This window comes from Camelus dromedarius, chromosome 26 (genome assembly GCF_036321535.1).
Source record: "Camelus dromedarius isolate mCamDro1 chromosome 26, mCamDro1.pat, whole genome shotgun sequence".
NCBI classification, from domain to species: Eukaryota; Metazoa; Chordata; class Mammalia; order Artiodactyla; family Camelidae; genus Camelus; species Camelus dromedarius.
In genome coordinates this window covers 10,966,277-10,985,882 of record NC_087461.1, presented here as the reverse complement: position 1 = coordinate 10,985,882, position 19,606 = coordinate 10,966,277, and the positions used below count along the sequence as shown (strand labels likewise).

Below are 19,606 nucleotides of genomic sequence, written 5' to 3'. Positions count from 1 at the left end.
CCAAAAGTGTTAGACTCAGTCAAGGCTAGAAGCTCTTAAGCAGGCTTAGGAAAATTACAATGTTCTTCCATGACAGTCACTGGGGAAACATTTATCAATGGGGGTTTGAGAAAATTGAGTAAACAAGAGTGAGTGAAGACGTCCAGTAATTGCATTCCTCTGTTTGCAGAGGTTCTAATCCTCACTCTAAACTGATTATTCCCACTGGGAAGAGCTCACAGTTGGAACATTTGTTTGTTTTTATATTAGCACTAACCATTTTTACATTTAATAGCTGTTGGAAAAATCAAAGACTGCATCTGCACGACAAACATGTTCTTTGAAAGCAGGGGACTGTCAAACAAATTGCACTTACTATTGCACTTGACTCAAAGATTGCTCTACCTGTTTTATTGCAAACAAGGTGTTGAGAACAGGAAGAGTGAGGAAAGTAAGAGGAGGAGGAAAAGGGGGTAAGGGAGTCTGTCAAGTAGAGGAGGGAGGAAGAAAGAGAATGGAACAGGCCATCTTCTGGGAGTCGTGCAAAACTGGATGAAAAATAGATAAATGAGTTTATCTAATATTTTATCTAAATGGTATCAGCAAGTGTAAGCCTATCCAAATTCTTCGGAAATTTCTCTGGAAGGCGCGAGCAGAATGATAAAACAGCTACAGTTAATAATACTAACAATCAATCTTTAGAGCCTCGTAGGTTGGGAATTTAAAATATATTTTGCTTATAGCAGCCCAGAAGAAGCCATCTCTTACAGGCATTTGGTGGCTGCCTCCCCAGCATACATTTCTTTCAGCTCTTGTTCTAACAAAACCCCAACTTCCCCAGGAGCGAGTTTCCGATGTGACTAATAACCTCACCTCCAGCTCCAGGGTGAGCCCTGATTGGCTTGAGTCAATCAAGATATCCTATTTTCCAGGCCACAGAGCTTGGTTCAGAAGTAGGCATGTGATCCAGTCAGTGCGGTGAGACACAAGAAGAGATGTTTGGGGGCTCTCTGTGAAGGAATTATGAGAACTTCCTATAAAGTGCTTACCCTCTCCCCTGATAGACATGATGAAACTAGCTAGCTAGCAGGGGTCTTGAGACCGTTATGGAAACCACCTTGAAAATGACATTGACTCCATGACACACAGAGAGGAGACAAATAGCTGGATCCTTGGTAGCACCTTTATTTGTTAAATCAATTTTTAAAGATACAGTTAACATAAGATCAAATGTATCTGGTTTATAGTGTTTATTTTTATGTTGGTTTATATTGTTTCTTTTTAACATTTTATTTTGAAATTATTTTATTTTATTTTATTTTAGGTTTGTTTTGGTGGGGAGGGGATGTTAATTAAGTTTATTTATTAATTTATTTTTAGAGAAGGTACTGGGGATTGAACCCAGGACCTGGTGCATATTAAGCACGCACTCTACCACTTGAGCTATACCTTCCCCCTGAAATAATTTTAGACTTACAGAAAAGTTGCGGAAGTAGTACTCAGCGTTCCATAGACCTCTACCTGGCTCCCTAGTGTCATCACCACTCAAGAGGTCATAATATCCTTCTTTCCCTTGTCACCATCCACCTTCAAAGAGTGGTATGTGCCACTTCACAGAGTGCGATTCTGCTGAAGCGCCTCCTGCCTGTTGTGCTGTTATCATCATCCACTTTATTTCTCCACGTGGTGAAATCCACAAATAAATTCTCGTTAATGTTGTTTGGCATCGTCAGTTATTTTTTAAATGAGTATAAAAGTTATTAAAACTTGCTCACATATTTACTATTTCCAGTATTCTTCATTCCTTTACGTAGATCTGAGTTTTGGGGGGGTTGGGGGGGCCACTACCCTAAACATCAAGTTTATTGTGCTGTTCTCACATTCCAAACCCAACCCCCTTTCCCAATGGGGGACAGCTGGGAGAACAGGAGAAAAAGGCTAGAGAACTTGATACCCCCCACCTCCCATGCCGTAGGAGAACGGAGGTCAGCAAACAGTCCATGCCATCCAGCCCAGCGGGCTAGGGAGAGGAAGATGATGGCAACTCCAGCACAGCTGGGCTTGCTTAGGTGCCAGAGATGTAGGGAAGAGGATGGGGCAGCAACACAGGAAAAGCTTTCTTTGCAGATCCAAGAAAGGAAACTATTTTTGGAGCCAGAAAGGAAAGACCTTGGGATACTTTCCTCTTCCCCCAGGTCCTTAGGAGCAGCAGGCAGCTTCTGCACACTTTCTGTAAAGGAGGCCACTTAGTGGCTGGGGGAACAGGCCTTGTGGAACAGGTACACAGGATGCTGGAGGCCATTGGAGGCCATTGGAGGTGTTGTGGGGTGTGGCCACAAGCTCATAGCTGGAGAAGCCCACCTCTGGGGATGTCAGGTAGGAAATGAACTGCTCTGGCTTCAGCTGGATTCGATAGTAGTTCTTGTAGATTGTTTCCGTAAGGGTGTTTCTCTTGCCGTAAGATGACCAAGGTTGAAGCTCCAGGACCAGGATGCCCCCAGGACGTAGGTGCCGGTAGATCTGGCGAAACATACGCTTCAGCCCCTCGTCTCCCGAGTTCAGATGCACCCACTTGGTGAGGCTGAGACAGAGCACCACATCATACTCTGGTGTTTGGGCCTCCACCAGCTCATCTCGATCCAGCACATAGTTACCTGTGACGGAGACAACATTGTTGGGGAAGACAGATGTGTCAGCTCCAACCAAGGGCACTTGGGTGCAAAAATGGGACCCCGACTGGCTGACAGTGAGGCTGGGAAGCAGCTCCTCTTTCGGACAGTTGTGGTCCCTTCCTCAGTCTCTGCTCCTGGGTCCCCTTCAGAAGTCCGGGGTGGCAGACGCAGGTCTTCGGACAGGTAGTGTCGGATGTTTTGGCGGGCGGAGTGAATGAGCTGGCCATCAATATCCAGGCCCACCATGCGGGATGGGCCCCACTTACAGGCAATGCTCAGGGTCAGGTGGCCCACATTGCTGCCCAGATCTAGGACGTCCCAACCCCAAAACCACTCAGGCTTCAACACCCGAAGGTGCCCATCCTCACAAGAAGGATTGTGGTACCCACAGTACTTGCAGTAATTCCCATACTGGAACTTGCACTGTTGCTTTTTGAAACCTGCTGCAGGTAGTGGGTGGACCTGGTGGCGGCCTCCCCCACTCCCTCGGCCCTTTACCTTGGGACCCTGGCCTCCACCCCGAGCCCCTGCCTCTGACTTGCTGGAAGTCCTGCGACGTTTGCGATGTCGTGAGGATGAAGATGGGGGTGCAGAGGTAACTGAGGCAGCTGGAGGGGCTGAAAGGGAGCCTGAGGGACCCTGCAGGGCAGATGGAAGGGGTGACACGACCTCATCCCTGCAGTTGATGGCTGTGTTGATTTCATAGGGTTGGGGGACGTCCCAGTTTTGGCCCCTATGCCGCTGCTGCTGTGTGGTGCCCTCCCCATGGAGTGAGGGAGTGAGGGAGTGAGGGGGGCTGTGGGAAGCACAGAGTGGCTATCGTTCCCTCCAGTTGACTGCCTCTGCTTCTGCTGCTGTCCCCAGTGTCTATGCCGCTTCCGACCAGTCTTGAGTGGTGAAGCAAGAACTACTTGGGCCTCATCAGTGCAAGTATTCAGACTGAGAGGGTCAGTAATATCTTTGGGGATGAGGCTATCCACTGGATCTCGCCCCTTGGCCGGAAGTGGGGATGACTTAGGGGGTCTCTGCATTGAGTGCGGGCTCACTTCCTCATCCAGGAGGCTATTCAGGTTCAGCGGATCAAAGATACTGCCCTCCAGGAGGAAGCTGGAAGGCAAGACAGAGTCAGAGTCTGAATTAACCCGCCTGCGCCTCTTGAAGGCTGGATGTTTGAAGCCTCCACCACCTCCCCCTACATTACAGCTGTTTCTCCTCTTCCCCCCACCTCCCCCAGGGGGTCGGTGGGGCTGATAGCCATTACCGGGTCGAGGGGTGGCAGGGGGACCCAGTTCTGTTCTGCCCCCTCCCCGTCGCTCCTCCCCCACGCCCGGGGGAGCGGCTCGCCTGTGGGGATCGGACAAGCGGGCCTCCCCGTGCGACTGCGCCTGGGGGCCGCCCCCTCGTTGCTGCTGCGACCGGCCGCCCGGAGGGGTGGATGCAGCCCCGGCCCGCGCTGCGTCCCGCCGCGGAGCTCCCCGGAGGCGGCCTCTCGTGCGGCTGCCCCGTGGGGCCGCCGCCTCCGTCCCACTCACCTTTGAGCGGCGGCGGCGGGGCTGGCACCAGAAACGGCTCCTTCTCCGCGCCCTCTCGATCATTGCCTCCCCTTATTCCATCCCATTCGAGGGAAACCGGGGGGACCAGGGGACTTAACCCCTCCTTTCTAGACCCCGCGCCCTTCCCTTTCCCGCGTGCGCGTGCAGCTCTGCTCTTGATCTGAGTTTTTATTAGAGATCACCTTTCAATGGCCTGAAGAATGGACTTTCTTTCATATTTTTTATCGTGCAACTATGCTACCCATGATCTTCCCAGTTTCTCTGTTTGCCTGAAGATTTCTTTATTTTTGCCTGTCTCTTTGAAGGATATTTTTGCTAGATAGAGAACCCTAAGTTAACTTTTTTTCCCGTTTCATCACTTTGGAAATGTTGCTCCTCTGTTTTCCAGCTTGTATTGCTTCGAAGTCAGCGACTATTCTTTTTCCCTCCCGTGTGTAATGTCTCCCCTCCTTCTCTTCGCACTGCTTTTAATATTATGTTTATCTCTCTTTCTCAACAATTGGTTATGATTTGTTTTTCATTTAATTTGAAAATTTGAAAAATCCTCAAACACCTTTTTCTTCAGATGACTTCTGTTTTCTCCTTTCTCCCCTCCTTCTGCACCCCAATTACATGAACCTGGACCACTTGGTACTTATTGTCCCACAGGGTGCCAAGGCTCAGTTCATTATTTTCACCCTTTTTTTCCCTTTGTTTGCTTCAGTTTGGGTGGTTTCTTTTGCATCATTTTTAAGTTCACTGATCTTTTTCCCGCCGCACGTCTAATCTGCTGCTGATCCCATCCAATAAAATTTTTATTTTGAATATTGTATTTTTCATCTCTGGAAAGTTCCATTTTGTTCTTTTTAAATATCCTTTTTTCTCCTCATTGTGTTCCTGCTTTCCCTTAGATACTTGAACATATTTATAATAGTTGTCTTAAAGGCTTTTTCTGCTGATTCTGTCATTGCTCTTATTTCTGGATCTTTTTCTGTTTTTTTCTATATTGACTGACTTTTTATTGGGTGCTGGATATTGTGAATTTCATGTTGTTGAGTATCTGAATTTTTTTTTCTTCTTGTAAAGGGTGTTGAACTTTGTTTTGATTGACAGGCAGTTATTCTCAAGTCAGTTTGACCCTTTGAGGCTTGTTGTATTAAAGAAAATTTTTAAAAAAGTTTTTTACTTCTCCAAGTCCACCATCTAGGCCCCCAGGACCAGCCTGCTGGGTGCCTGGCCACAACTTCTGTCATTCCAGAAAAAAGCCACTTTAAAAAGCAGCTGAAGTGACCTTAAAAGACCAGAGATTTTATTTTTTTAAGAGAAATCAGTTTACCTGTTTTTAAAAAATTAAATCTAATTCACTTGCTCACCTAGGGGAGATGGGGTGCAGGCAAGGACGGCACTCACTGCTCCCCACCCCTCGCCCATGCCTTCTGCAGCTGCAGGGTGCATGCTCCGAAACCTCCACGTGGCTCTCTTGTGCCTTAAACCTGCCGCTCTGGCAGGGCCTTCTTGGGGTAGCAGGCGTGGAGGGCTTTTGCGGCCCAAGGGGCCAGCCTCCCCTGGGATCATGTGCCTGGTGTGGCAGCAGGCTGTGAGTGGCCAGACCTGGCCGACACCCTGGATCCTTTAATCAAGTATGTGATTCTCCTCCCAAGTCCCAGGGCGAGACCCCAGGGCATGTCCCTGGCGCTTCTTCAGCTTTGTTTTCACTGGAACCTTTGTATTACGCTTTGATGCAGCTGCAGACGTCTGTGCCTAGCAATATTTCCAGTTGACCAAATATCCTAAACTTTCTCATTTATATGCAAAAGAAATAGTTTTAGGTACCTTTTTATATAGCAAGATAAAAATGGCATGAGTGTAATCTAAAGTGTCTCCAGCGAGTATGACCTTGTATACTGTTATTTTATTCCTTGTAACGAAGTTGCAGGGCAGGATCCAGCCTCAGGGTGGCCCCCAGATGCCTTACTCACAAACGACTGCCCTCCGTCAGGGAGGACGAGTGCTCTTAAACTTTCAGGGTTTCTTTCTTCCTGCAAATTTTGGATCAAAGTTTTGTTTCTTTTTTTTTTTTCTGCCTCTAATGCTGGGACCCCAGGAGCTGGGGCAGCCACCCTCTGGTCTTAACTGCCTCGTCCTGCACTCAGGGGTCTAAGGGGCTCCCGCACACAGGCCCCATGCTGGCCAGCCCTCCCTCAGGGTCTGGGCCCCAAGTTTCCATGTCACGTGGAACAAGGGTGTAAATATTTATAATTTTTTATACCTGTTGTAAGTCACAAGGGGCAGCACACATGGTTTTTTATGGTGACAGATGTATATTTTGATAACAGTGGTTACAGGCTCAGTGTTGTAAGGGGAGCAGGCAGAGTCCACTGCCTGCCGCCAGCTTGTAATGTGGAGAGAACTGAATTAAAGCAATTTTATAACAACTTCTACCTTTTCTGTAGGCTCTTTTTTCCTGGCACATTGTAGAAGGCAGCTGGGCCAGTCTGTACTGGACTTTGAATAAACTCTCTGTACCTCCAAAAAAATTTTTTTTTTTAGATTCCACAAATAAGTGATATCATATGACATTTTTATTTCTCCTTCCAGCCCACTTCACTTAGAATGACAATCTTCAGGACCATCCATGTTGCTGCAAATGGCATTATTTTATTCTTTTTTATGGCTGAGTAGTGTTCCATTGTATACATGTACCACATCTTCTTTATCCAGTCATCTGTTCATGGACATTTGGGTTGTTTCCATATCTTGGCTGTTGTAAATAGTGCTGCTATTAACATTGGGGTGCATGAGTCTTATCTTTGAGGCTTGTTTATAAGCTTTTTCCAGGTATGTCTAGAGTAGTCTTTAATAAAGGACTCTTTTAATTCTGCTGCTAACATGTGACCCTTCTGGGATTGCTGCCCACTGCTCAGAATGTTCAGCAAGGTCTCTGCATTCCGCCCAGTCAGAACCTGAATATCTCCCAGCCCTGCATAGTCTGTGGGAATGGCTCAGCTTAGCAGGTGTACAGATTTACACATTTCTGGAGCTCTGTCCCTGCTGGTCCTCTGCTTGGCTTTACCCTCCCTGCACCATGGTCTCAAAGAGGCTGCTGGTTCCAAAACATGCCATCCCTGCTAAACTGGGGAACCTGCAACACAGCTGCCAGTCTCCAAACCACACCACCTCTGTGGCCATCCTGACAAATAGGTGCCTCATTCCTGCTTCACTCTTCAATTACGTCAGTTCCAATGAAGCTGTGATGTTGGAACCAAAATCATACCTGGGACCCTAACTGGAAGAAAGTCTAGTATTTCACTTTCTAGTCTCTGAGCTCAGGGAGGCACACCAGGAGGAGGCTGCTGTCGATGTCGAGCAAACCAATATATATATTTGCCCCACACGGTATTTCAAACCATCAGAAAGACACAGAATGAAATTCATTTAACAGCCATAATCAAACCATCCAGCTTAAATGGATGTTAACGCTTGTCATACTTGTCACACTTGCTTCGGATTCTTCTTAAAGACATAAAGTTGAGCAGATATGGTTCACGACTTATTTGTACTCCTTTCAGATTTTATCCCCTTTCCCAGGGGTAATCACTATTTTGAATTTTCATTCATTTTATTGATATGTGCCAAGAAGATACATTAAGAATATGGCACATACAAGTGTGGCTCATATCTCCGATGCCAAATTTTTCATGATTTCTCATCAAAAAGATAGTTTTACCTGTGTGTAACCCCTGTGATGGACACCTCCTTTTGGTCTCCTGGGGTGTATGTAGCCTTAGCTCTCCTCTGGGAAGAGGACATTTGGGGAAAAAAATCTTTTTTGTTTCTCCAGCTATGTCATTTTTCTCAGGTACATGTGGTTCACTGCTTGCAGACCACAATGGGTTTGCTGCCTCTTCCCATCGTTGACTGAGGTGAATAGGTCTGTGCCTCCCCCAGTGGTCCCAGCTCTCACCTCCCTGCTCTAAAGTGAATACATACAGGAATCCATGAAGGTTGAAGCAATTCTTGGCTGAAGAGGTCTGAATCCTGCAGAGTTGGGATATCCTGGGACCGGTGTTTGGGAAAGTGCCGTCGCTCTGGGTCAGGAGGGTCCTAGAATTTCTAAAGTCAAACTACTCCCACCGCTCAAGAGAATCAATTTCTTCCTGAACCTGCCCTACCCGTAAAACATTTGTATTTTTCCATGAACATTCTTTTGACTTTATTTCTTGCAAACAAATGCCCTGACTTTGTGAGGCACAGAGAGCATTCACAGCCTCCCTGCCCAGAGTTCCTTCACGATGGAGAACCTCAAATCCAATTACATCTCCAATTCCGAGAGCAAGAGGAAGATGCACCGATGATGGGGAGAGAAAATCTCAGTGCACAAACATTTCACCAAAACCCATCAACACCCTAGACAGAAGGATGATCTACTTTATACTCAGGATTTTTCCAATATGTGAATCACAGGACCTACCCCCCCCCACTCTTTTAAACTTCTTTTCCAATATATTCCTATAAAACATACTCTGTCAAGCGACAACCCCCAGCAGCAGATGATAGCATATTTCTGCCAATAGGGAACTGTTACAATATGGTTGTGGTCTACAGAACTGGAGGTACAATTCTAATTACTCCATTTTTCTTTCACTTTCTTTTATTCAGTGACACCCTATCTCTCCAGATCTGGTTTCTCTGTGGAAGAAACTGACACTGTGCTCCAGAGTGATTTTTTTTCTCTGTTTCTCTCTACCTTTATCTCTGTAAGAGGCAATGGTCTGTCTACAAAAGTGTGTTGCCCCACTATTAAATTTTAGAAACGAAGACTTCTTAGAGACATCTAGTATGTATCACTTATTTTCAGAGCTGCTTTATTCCTGAGGGCAAAAGAAAGAGACAGCTGACCTCTGCCCCTGGCTAGCTGGCAAAACCCTAAATGATTTTTCTTTTCTTAATTTAAAAGATGGCAAAATGATTTTTCTTTTTTTAATTTAAAGGAAAGTGATTTGTCTGTGGTGAATGGTCGACGAATAAATGAGCGGAGGATATGTACAATCAATTTGCCCAAGAGGCTGGGTAAAGCACTGGATGAGCACACAGACTGCAGAGGATTGAATCCTGGCTCTTAAGCTGAATTTAAGTCTAACTTTGGACGTAACGCTTTATCTCTCTCATCCTGTTTCCTTCCCTGTAAAAGAGAATAATAATGTCTAACTCGTAGATTTGTAAGGATCATGTGAGATAAATTTCAGATGCACCTGGTACCTAGTATTAATTTTTTATGTTACTTTCTATTATTTACATTTTCTAAAACAAACTATTTTGGAGAATAATCTTATACTAATGCTTATAATGATTAATTTTTATCCTTTGGGGAAATGAAATTGATGGAAAATTTGCAATGGAAATATTTGACTTAGAATTTCTAACTAATTTTACCATTAGTATTGAAATAGATATATATTACATGTTGACCAGATAGACACTTACAAAATATTTGAAATCATAAGAAACCCATGAAGTATTATTTTAAATGTTTTATCACAAATTTCTGCTACTCATAACATGGGAAATAAACACGAAAAAAACAAATCTTTATTCATAGACATTTGCCCAGGGACCTCGATATTTAAAGCAACAATAGGTAACTTCATCAGAAGTTTTGTAGAAAATCTTTTCTCATTGACTTCAATTATAATTTCAAGGAAAAAAATTAGTAGCACCTCTTAAATTTTGTTTCAGGCACATTCTATTTCAAGTTCCCATCACCTTATGTTTATGACTGACTGGGCCCAAATAACCATCTGTTGTTAGTTGGGAGCAACTAAATAAATTATGATGCATCCACACAACAAATGCCTAAAGTTGAAAAAGACTCCTATGGGCTAGTATGGGAAAGAGAGCCCCAGTGTTAAATGAACAGTGAAATGTAAAATGGTATGTAGTATACACATGTGTGTGAGGGGCGGGGGATACGGATATAAATCTGTATCTGCTGTAAGTACGTAAAGTATCACTGGCAGGATACGGGGGGAGCTCCCTGGCGTCTGTTATGGAGGAGAAAAGGGTGGATCGAAGCAAAAATAGAAGTGAGATTTTGTAATGTATATATTTTAATGATGTTTTGATTTTTAAAAACGTGATGGAGTACCTATGAGAATATAGCTTTTTTAAGTCTGTGACAATGACAGAAAAAAAATACTATATAGTGGAAAAGCAGGTTATAAAGTAGTACTTCCAACATGACTCCATCTTTGGAAATTGCAAGTTTCTCTGTTCATATACATAGAGAGATATAGTGGAATTTTTACCAAAATTGTAATGCATGGTAAAATTTCAGGTCATTTGGGCTTTCATATTTATACTTTTATGAATAACTTGAATATCCATGTTTAAAAACAGTTAAACTATTAGTAAAGGCTGACAAAAATCAAGGAAGCATCGGCCAAAAAAATAAAAAATAAAATAAAGGAGGAAGGAAAGAGGATGAAAGAGGAAATGAGGAAAAAGCATGGCTATAAAAAGTCATCTCTTTTGGGGGAGGGTATAGCTCAGTGTTAAGAGTGCATGCCTAGCATGCACAAGGTCATGGGTTCAATCCCCAGTACCTACATTAAATAATAATAATAATAATAATAATAATAATAATAATAATAATAATAATAATAATAATAATAATAATAAACCTAATTACCTCCCCTCAAAACAAAACAACAAATTTTTTTTTAATTCATCTCTTCAATTCCTGCAAGATTTTGCTCACACTTCCCCTTGTCTGATCTCACCAGTCTGTTAACAGTGTAATTTGGACCCCTCCCCTTGCCCATCTGATCTCCTTCATTCAGCATTTCTATTCTGTTCTTCCATAACACTTACCATGTTCCAACACATGGTATTTTCAACCTATTTAAGTACATAGAAAAAAAGCCTGGCATTTAGGAGACGCCCAGTAAATGTTTGTTGAATGAATAAATGTGGTCTGTACAGAAAGCTGGTGTTCTACTTAACTGGATGATGGAACTTGCCTCATTGACTGACATCCCTGTTGCAGAAGGCTGAGAACTTTTCTCATTTTGAATTTGCAGTTCTGTACACAAAAACATAGTTTGTTTAAGTCTTGGAGAAATTGTTCAACAATAGGAAAGTTTGTAAATACATTCTGTACATCATCATAAGTTGCTAAGGAAGTGGTGTTAAGCTTTCAAACAAAAAAATTGAGTCGCATGTTCCCTTATTTGTCATTCTATTTTCCTTGGTCTCTGTCATCTTTCTCCTATTTTCTCATAGATGGATTTTGTTCTTGTGATTGGGACCTCAGCAACATGAGGTCATAGAGAGGGAAAATGGTATGGGATCTGAATGGGCTTGGGGCTGGAAACTGACCCCTTTAGAGAGATCCAGAAGAATGCAGCAAAATCCAACTTTATTCAAGCAGGGTGATATCCAAAAAGACACAAGAGCAAGAACAGCTGGGCCAAAGGAGTCCAGAAAGAGACCGTTCTTGAGAGAGGAACTTAGGAAATGTTCTGAGTCACCATTTTCTAAGACACGTTCTGCAGAAATACAAATTCCCATAGTTATTAATAGGTTTTATGTGAACAAAAAGGGTTCTGTATTCAAATCAGTTTAAGAAACACTGAGTTAGATGATGTTTCTGTAATGCAAGACTTCCCAGAGCTGCTGTAAAATGTGATTCTCCAAGGGGGATTTCCATTTGCAGCATTCCCCACTTTTTTTGTTCCTGGAACCCATTTCTCTGCAGGTCATCTTGCAGGATGACTCGGCCATCAAGCACACTTTGGGAAAAGATAAAGGGGCCTGGTTCAAACTGGTCCCAAGTTTTCTGCCAAGCAGTGTGGGGTTTATGTCAGGGCTCCAACGCCAAAGGACCGAGGTGCAGCCCAGTCTTCCATGGATGGCTGTGTAGCAGAGAGGACAGGCCGGGCGTGGAAGTCAGGTGGACCTGGTTTGGAAGGCTACCACCACCGCTTTCTAGCTGGACGGTTAGGGGCAAGTCATTCAATCTTCTGCAATCTTGCATTTCTTCATCCGTGAAATGGAGATGATAATGCCCACCTCTAAGGGAGTGGGGAGGAATTAAATGAGGTATTCTCTGTAAAGCATTTAGCATGATGCCTTACACAGAGTGAAATTTCGGTTAATGATAGTAGCATTTAGTATTGGGAAATGTCTATATGTTATTAGTGTTGATGTTCTCTGGGCTGGTCCAACTCTTCACTGGGGTAGAGGTGTTTTGCACCTCCATGGGCACTTTGGTTTCCAAATTTCTCTTTCTGCCTGCAGGGTCTGTAATTGCAGGAATCATCCCGGACCCCACCGGACAATGGGCTCAAGTTGTTGCTTTCCTCCAGATCTGGCTGGAGAAGTTCAGGACTGGGTCCTGCTGAGCTTGTACATGAAAATAGGCAGCGCCTCCTGCCTAGAAGTCCTGCAGGAGGCTGTGAATCAATGTATCCTTATTTCTTCTTCCCTTACTCTGCCTTCATGTAACATTTGTAGCACCAACCCAGCGGCTGACCTTTAGTTAATGTAGCAAACTCTCTACAAATAGAGAGTTGAGCAGATGAGTATTTCTTCCATGTTGCCATTTTTTTCTCATCAAACTATTGACGATTAGCTAAGGCTTTTTATAAATTCCGTAGAGAACACGCCAGGCTGTAAACATGATTATCCTAGCTGCTACTACATCTCTTTTGGGCCCAGTGCAGTAGACTGCGTGGCACATGAAGGGCTGTTTATTAACAGGAATTCACATTACCTACAATAATCATTATTGCAAACAATAGCTTTCTTCACCCGGTCTAGATAATTCCTCATGGGTAGTGACAGGATAACAAAGCATCCGATTTACATGTTTAATTCATTCTAATTTTTCCTAAACTGCTTTGTTCATTTTTAATGTGTGCTTTATCCAAAAATACTTGCTTGCATATGCTTTTTCTGCTCATAATCGTGTTGTTTAGCACTGTCTAACATGACCCAGGTATATGGGTCTCTCTGATTTGCTATCATAGGGAACTGTTGGAGTGGGCAGCTGGACTCTTCCAACCATTTTGTCCAGATTTGGAAGGGGCAGGTGAACACATGACTTCCTCTTCTATTTGCTTATGAAAATTGATATGACTGCTTTTTAAAGAAAATCCACAGGAATTTCCTGTTTTCTACAAAAGCATCTTTATTTTTAGATTTTAGATTGATTTTCCTAGTCTTTTTTTTTTTTTTTTTACCATTTCTTTAAATCAATTAAAATTTCTAATAGGAAAAAAGAAAGAATTTGATTAAAATCAAATTCCTTTTCCACAAAGAAAAGCCAGCTTGGATCTGAACTCTTCTAAATTGTATGTGTTCTTTCATTGTTCACTCAGTCAACAAATATTTATTGAGCACTGGCTGTTGTAAGACATTATGTAAGATGCCATGAGTGAAATAAAGATAAATTAGCCCCCATCCCTTTCCTCAGCAGGCCTATAGATTCATGGGTGAAACAAGATTTAGATGCAAATGTTTGTAACAGCACTTACAAAGGAATCAAAAGGAGAAGAAATAAAGTACCATCCATTGTAGCTCAGACAAGGAAGAGATGACCTGTTCCCGAGGGAGGGTTTGTACACGCTGAGGTGTATCCTCTCCAGCATTTCTGCCTCTTTCAATCTATTCTTGATGTTGCCCTTGCTCTATGCGATTGTTGGGTTAAAACTTAGAACCAGACATGTCACCGGCTTCCATGCTTCTGGGGTGGAGGGGGGCTGAGGTATACAATATATACAAAAACTTAACAAATACTAAAGTGCAGATTTTCAATCTAAAAGATTACGTTCTTGTTGCATGTATTAACTTAGAAATAGCCCTCTTCAATGTTACCACCTACAAAAGTTTTACCTGAGCTTTGAAACACCAAGGGATTAATTCTCTTAACACTGATCAAAGCCAGAAGAAAGATGATCAAGGCACCACCTATAGAAGACACAGAGTAGCAGATAGCAGTGCAGGCTGAAAACGCTTGCAAACAGATGCCCTGGAACACAGCACTGGCCTGGAGGAAACTAAGAACACATGAATCACTTCCTCACCGAGGAGCAGGAAGGCCACTGTCAGCCTGCTGATGAAGAGCAAAATTTAAAATAACCTTACTAAATTAGAGAAGTGGTCAGAATTCTTTTTTAAGTTCTCCGAAGATAAGTGCAGGGTGGTACCTTCAGGAGAGGGAAATGAACTACACAAATAGAAGAGGAAAAGTGACTGGTTACAGGTGAGAACGTCTAAACAGGAGTCAGCAATGAAAACAGAGAAGCTGGGGTCAGTCCTAACACCAGCTTTTAAACCATCGCCCAGTGTTAGGCTGCAAAAGCAAGAGCCTGGAGGGACACCGAGGCCGTCCTCCATTTACATGTGATATTTGCCAAACTTTTCCTGGAGCACTGGGTCCATTCCTGGGTTCTATAGTTAGAACGACACCAAGCACATGGGGAATGTTCTATCCTTAAATTGAAGCAGGATTAGAAAATAAGACCTAAGCAAAAAAGTAAGAGTCTGAGATTGTTCAGAAGAGAAAGCCAACCCAGCTCCGAGGGCTCGCGGGCTGAGGCGCCTCTCTCCCCGCCCCTCGCCGTGGCCCTTTCTCTCCCGAGCACCTCGGAGCACCTCGCAGGTGGAGGCGGTGGCGGCGGTGGCGGCAGGGACCAAGCAGCGGCGTGCGGCCTGCAATCAAGGTTCTCCAGTGCCACAAGCCCATGCATGCCGAATATCTGGAAAAACTAAAGCTGGATGGTTCCCCAACCAATGGAAACTCCATGGCCCCGTCCCTGCCAGAGAACGATCCCTAGTGAATGGCAAAGGTGTTGGTCAGATTTACTTTGAAAGAATCAAGTATGTGAATCCAGTGATGAATGAAATTGTGAAGACAGGTGAGCTCTTTTACGCTCCAAAGGACACAGCTCATCCCATGCTTTTGGACACTTCCACCCTGTTTATTGCAATGACTATTCTCCAGGTTGTTGCACTACTATTGTATCTGTACAGACTTCTAATTTGGCACCTATGGCCTTTTTTTTTTTTTTTGAGCTTTTATGATTATATGTCTATATTTACCACCAGGTTCTATGACACTGAGTGCAAGGCCCTTATTTCCTTAGTCCTTTTATATATCTAGCATACAAGACATCACTTGAAATATGGTAGATATCACTGAAGGTTTGTCTAAAAAATATTTTGTAATGACACTGAGTGATAAAGCATTTACCATCTAATCTGGTATTAGTACAGTAAATGCTGTCTGTTTAGCTTATATGTGGCTTTTGTATATCAGGTGTCACACAGGAGTTTAAAGGCAGCTGTGAGATATTAGGTATTACTCATATGTCTATGTTGTCCCAGACATTGTGTGCCTCTTGGTGGCAGTACACTACACCACCTATAAAATATATTTGCCAAAATTTTGAACCTAAATCTGACTGTGCCTCTAGACATAATTTCTAATCTATAGAAAATATAAGGAACAGAGAAACATTACTCTACATCACAAGAAATGATATCAGCAGAATCTGGACTGCAGGAAACTCGACAGGACAAGAGACCCAGTACCTTCAGTAAATGGTGCAAGAAATGGAGGATGAACCTATTGATTAAAGGAGACTTAAGAGACATATCAACCAATTGTGAAAATGGATCATTTTTTGGATCCTGATTTGACCAAACTGTAAAATAAATACGTTTATGAGACAATCTGGATAATTTGAAAATTGACTTGATATTTGATATTAGCTGGAATAACAGTATTGTGGTTATGTTGAAAATAAGAGTCCTTTTAGAGATATATCTTCAACTATTTACAGTTGAAATAATGCCTGGAATTTGCTTTAAAATAATAAGTCTGGATGTTAAGTGTGTTGGAGATATTGATGAAACAAGACTGGCCTTGACTTGATAGTTGTTGGAGCTGGGGGATGGTTAAATGATGGTCATTATATATGTTCCTCTCTACTTTTGTATATTTGACATTTTCCATAATAAAAAGTTAATAAAAATTAAAAAAAAAAAAAAGAAGAGAAAGCCAAGAGGTGACTAGATTGGTGTCTTTAATTGGCAAGTTTATGTATGTATGTATATGTAGGACGCTGTCATTGTCTAGATACCAGCATTCATAACCCTCCCTTCCCCACCCTTCTCCTCAGGAACATTACACTCTCTAGTAACTTTCCCCTCAAGTAGAATCTCTCTCTAAGCTGAATCCGATCGTCACAGCCAAGGACCCATGCACTCAGCCACTTATGCCCACTCAACCATCTCTCCAGCTGTCCCATCATAGCCAATGCACTTGAATTTTCTATATTCACTGCCCACCCCACTCCTGCCATTTTCCACATATTTCCCCAATGCCTCCTTCTGGAGTCCACTCACTTCTCCATCAAAACCAGTCTTGCTAGGGTCAACATGACCTTTGTGTCCCTAGATCCAGAGGACACATCACAGCTCTCAGACCCCATCACACAGCAGTATCTGACACTGCTCGTCAGTCTCATTGTTTGAAATAAAGTCTTTCCTGGGCTTGGGTGATGCAGGACTCTTCTTGTCTTCTTTCATCTCTGGCTGCCACCTCTCCTTCACACACTCATCTTCCTATACTCAGCCATTAACTATTCACCACACAGTACCAGTCCCCCTCTCTTTTTCAACTCTGTGTTCTCTTCCTGCACGAACTGATCAATCACAAATGTTCTCAGATGACTTACAAATGTATATCTCTAGACCAGACATTTCATCATAGCTTCAGATCCATTTATCCACCTGCCAACACATCATCTCCATGTGAATGTCTCAAAGGTATGTGTACGGGTCCAGAATTAAATTCATGATCTTCTCATCCACCAGGCCAAGGTCCTCATCTACTTCCCTTATCTCAGCAAATGGCACTCCCATCTTTCCTTTTGTATAAGTCAGATGTCTAGGAATCACTCTTAACCTCCCTTCTCTCCCTCACTCACATATTTATTTTATTTTATTTTATTGAGTTATAGTCAGTTTACAATGTTGTGTCAAATTCCAGTGTAGAGCAGAATTTTTCAGTTATACATGAACATACATATATTCATTGTCACATTCTTTTTCACCATGAGCTACCACAAGATCTTGTATATGTTTCCCTGTGCTATACAGTATAATCTTGCTTAACTATTCTATATATAACCTGTCAGTATCTAGAAATTTTGAGCTCTCAGTTTGTCCCTCCCCACCCCCTGGCAACCACAAGTTTGTATTCTATATCTATGAGTCTGTTTCTGTTTTGTATTTTTGTTCATTTGTCTTTTTCTTTTCTTTTTTAGATTCCACATATGAGCGATCTCATATGGTATTTTCCTTTCTCTTTCTGGCTTACTTCATTTAGAATGACATTCTCCAGGGACATCCATGTTGCTGCAAGTGGCATTATGTTGTCAGGTTTTATGGCTGAATAGTATTCCATTGAATAAATATACCACATCTTCTTTATCCAGCCATCTGTCGATGGACATTTAGGCTGTTTCCATGTCTTGGCTATTGTAAATAGTGTTGCTATGAACATTGGGGTGCAGGTGTTTTTTGAAGTAGGGTTCCTTCTGGATATATGCCCAGGAGTGGGATTACTGGGCCATATGGTAAGTCTATTCCTAGTGTTTTGAGAAATCTCCATAGTGTTTTCCACAGTGGCTGCACCAAACTGCATTCCCACCAGCCATGTAGGAAGGTTTACTCCCTCACTCATATTCATTCTAACATCTGGTCCTGTTGATTGTATCTCCTAAATATCTCAAATCCATTCTCTACCTTAACCCAAGCCACGGTACCTCCTGTCTACATGACTTTGGTAGCCTCTTCCTAAAACTACCTAACTCACTGCACTGATCTCCCAGAAACCACACATTCCCCTCTCTTCCACTCAGAAGCCAGGGTGATCTTTTGGAAATGTAATTCTGAGAATGCCATTCTTCTGCTTAAAACCCTTCCACAGCTTCCACTGCTCTAAGAATAAAGATGAAATTCTTGAAATTAATGTGATATTGTGTAATCAACTGTACTTGAATTTTTTTTTTTTTAAAGAAAAGATAAAACTCTTTGTCCTGCTTCTTCAGATAGATGCCACGGTGGCCTTTCAGGACATGTTACTTCATGCCACAGGGCCTTTGCTAATGCTGTTCTCTCTGTTTGGAATTGTCACTTCCTTAGTAAAGCTTCTCTTATGGCTCAAAGTCAAGTGTCCCTACAATCAAATATCTAGTGTGGTTTCAGTTTTACAGTGATTGGTATGATCGTGTGACTGATGCCTTTCTCCCTTAACTGAGGGGAGCTCTGTGAGCACAGGGACCAGGCTGGCCTGGCTCACCACAGCCACGCCCAGTGCACAGCCCAGCATCAAGAAGCAAGCAGACCATCAATAAATACTTGTCAAAGGAACAAATAAATGCATGGATGCGTGACCAGTGTTATTCTTTGTGTGAATCTTTATGAATATAAATTTACCATCTAAGACAAAATTAATTCTTGGGAAAGTGCTATTTTTCTTTAAAATCAGCTCTTAGAATATAGACGTAACATGCAATGAATCCTTTGTTACCCCCCTGTTCCTCTTAGATTTTAAAAAAAAATTAAATATTCTGTTTGTCTAACAGTTTTATTTCACATTTCCCGAATGGTATATAATATTATTCCGCTTAGCATAGAATTTGAAATAAAGGAAATATTTTGGTTTTCTGTTTGAAACTTTTGGTTTCTCTTCTTTTTCTTTTCTTTTTTTTTTCCCCCACTCATTTATTTGCATTTAAGCTTCTCCTTTTCCCTATTTAGCAAACTTTGCTTCCTACCAGGGGCCTTCTGGGATGGGAGGGGCTGCACTGGGGGCTGGAGCCCCGCCAGGGTGGTGAGGTGGTGCCGGGTAGTCATAGTGGCCGCATTGTCCAGGGCGGCGCCTGTTACTGTCAGAGCCCAGGGCCCCTCGGCTCCGGGTCTGGTACACATTGTCCTCGCTGCTGCTCCTCTGATGAGTTGTTCCTATCATTCTGAACTTGGCTTTGCAGTCTGAGTTATGCCTATCTTGTTTTTAAATTGAAGTATAGTTAATTTATAGTGTTGTATTAATTTCAGTTGTACAGCGAAGTGATTCAGTTCTACATATACATATATATAAAACTATTCTTTTTCAGATTCTTTTCCATTATAGGGTATTACACAATATCAACTATAGTTCCCTGTGCTGTATAGTAGGTCACTGTTGTTTATCTGTTTTATATTTAGTAGTGTGTAGCTGTTAATCCCAAACTCCTAATATGTCCCTCCCCGACTCACCGCTTTCCCCTGTGGTAACCATAAGTTTGTTTTCTATGCCTGGGAGTCTATTTCTGATCTGTAAATAAGAAATTCATTTGTATCATTTTTTTA

At 42.7% G+C, this 19,606-nt stretch overlaps 1 protein-coding gene and 1 non-coding gene across 2 annotated transcripts; both read right to left on the bottom strand.

The window, feature by feature from the left end:
- Positions 1 to 1,359: 1,359 nt before the first annotated feature.
- Positions 1,360 to 1,432, bottom strand: TRNAI-AAU (transfer RNA isoleucine (anticodon AAU)). Its single transcript has one exon. It is a non-coding gene; the product is annotated as a tRNA-Ile (tRNA).
- Positions 1,433 to 2,029: 597 nt separating this feature from the next.
- LOC116150458 (7SK snRNA methylphosphate capping enzyme-like) lies at positions 2,030 to 19,226 on the bottom strand. Its single transcript, XM_064479244.1, is given in 9 exon segments — positions 2,030 to 2,294; positions 2,296 to 2,693; positions 2,696 to 3,440; positions 3,443 to 4,092; positions 4,095 to 4,142; positions 4,145 to 4,364; positions 14,067 to 14,152; positions 14,757 to 14,896; positions 19,033 to 19,226. Coding segments are annotated over 9 exon segments (2,550 nt in total). The 3' UTR covers positions 2,030 to 2,225.
- Between the last annotated feature and the right edge of the window lie 380 nt (positions 19,227 to 19,606).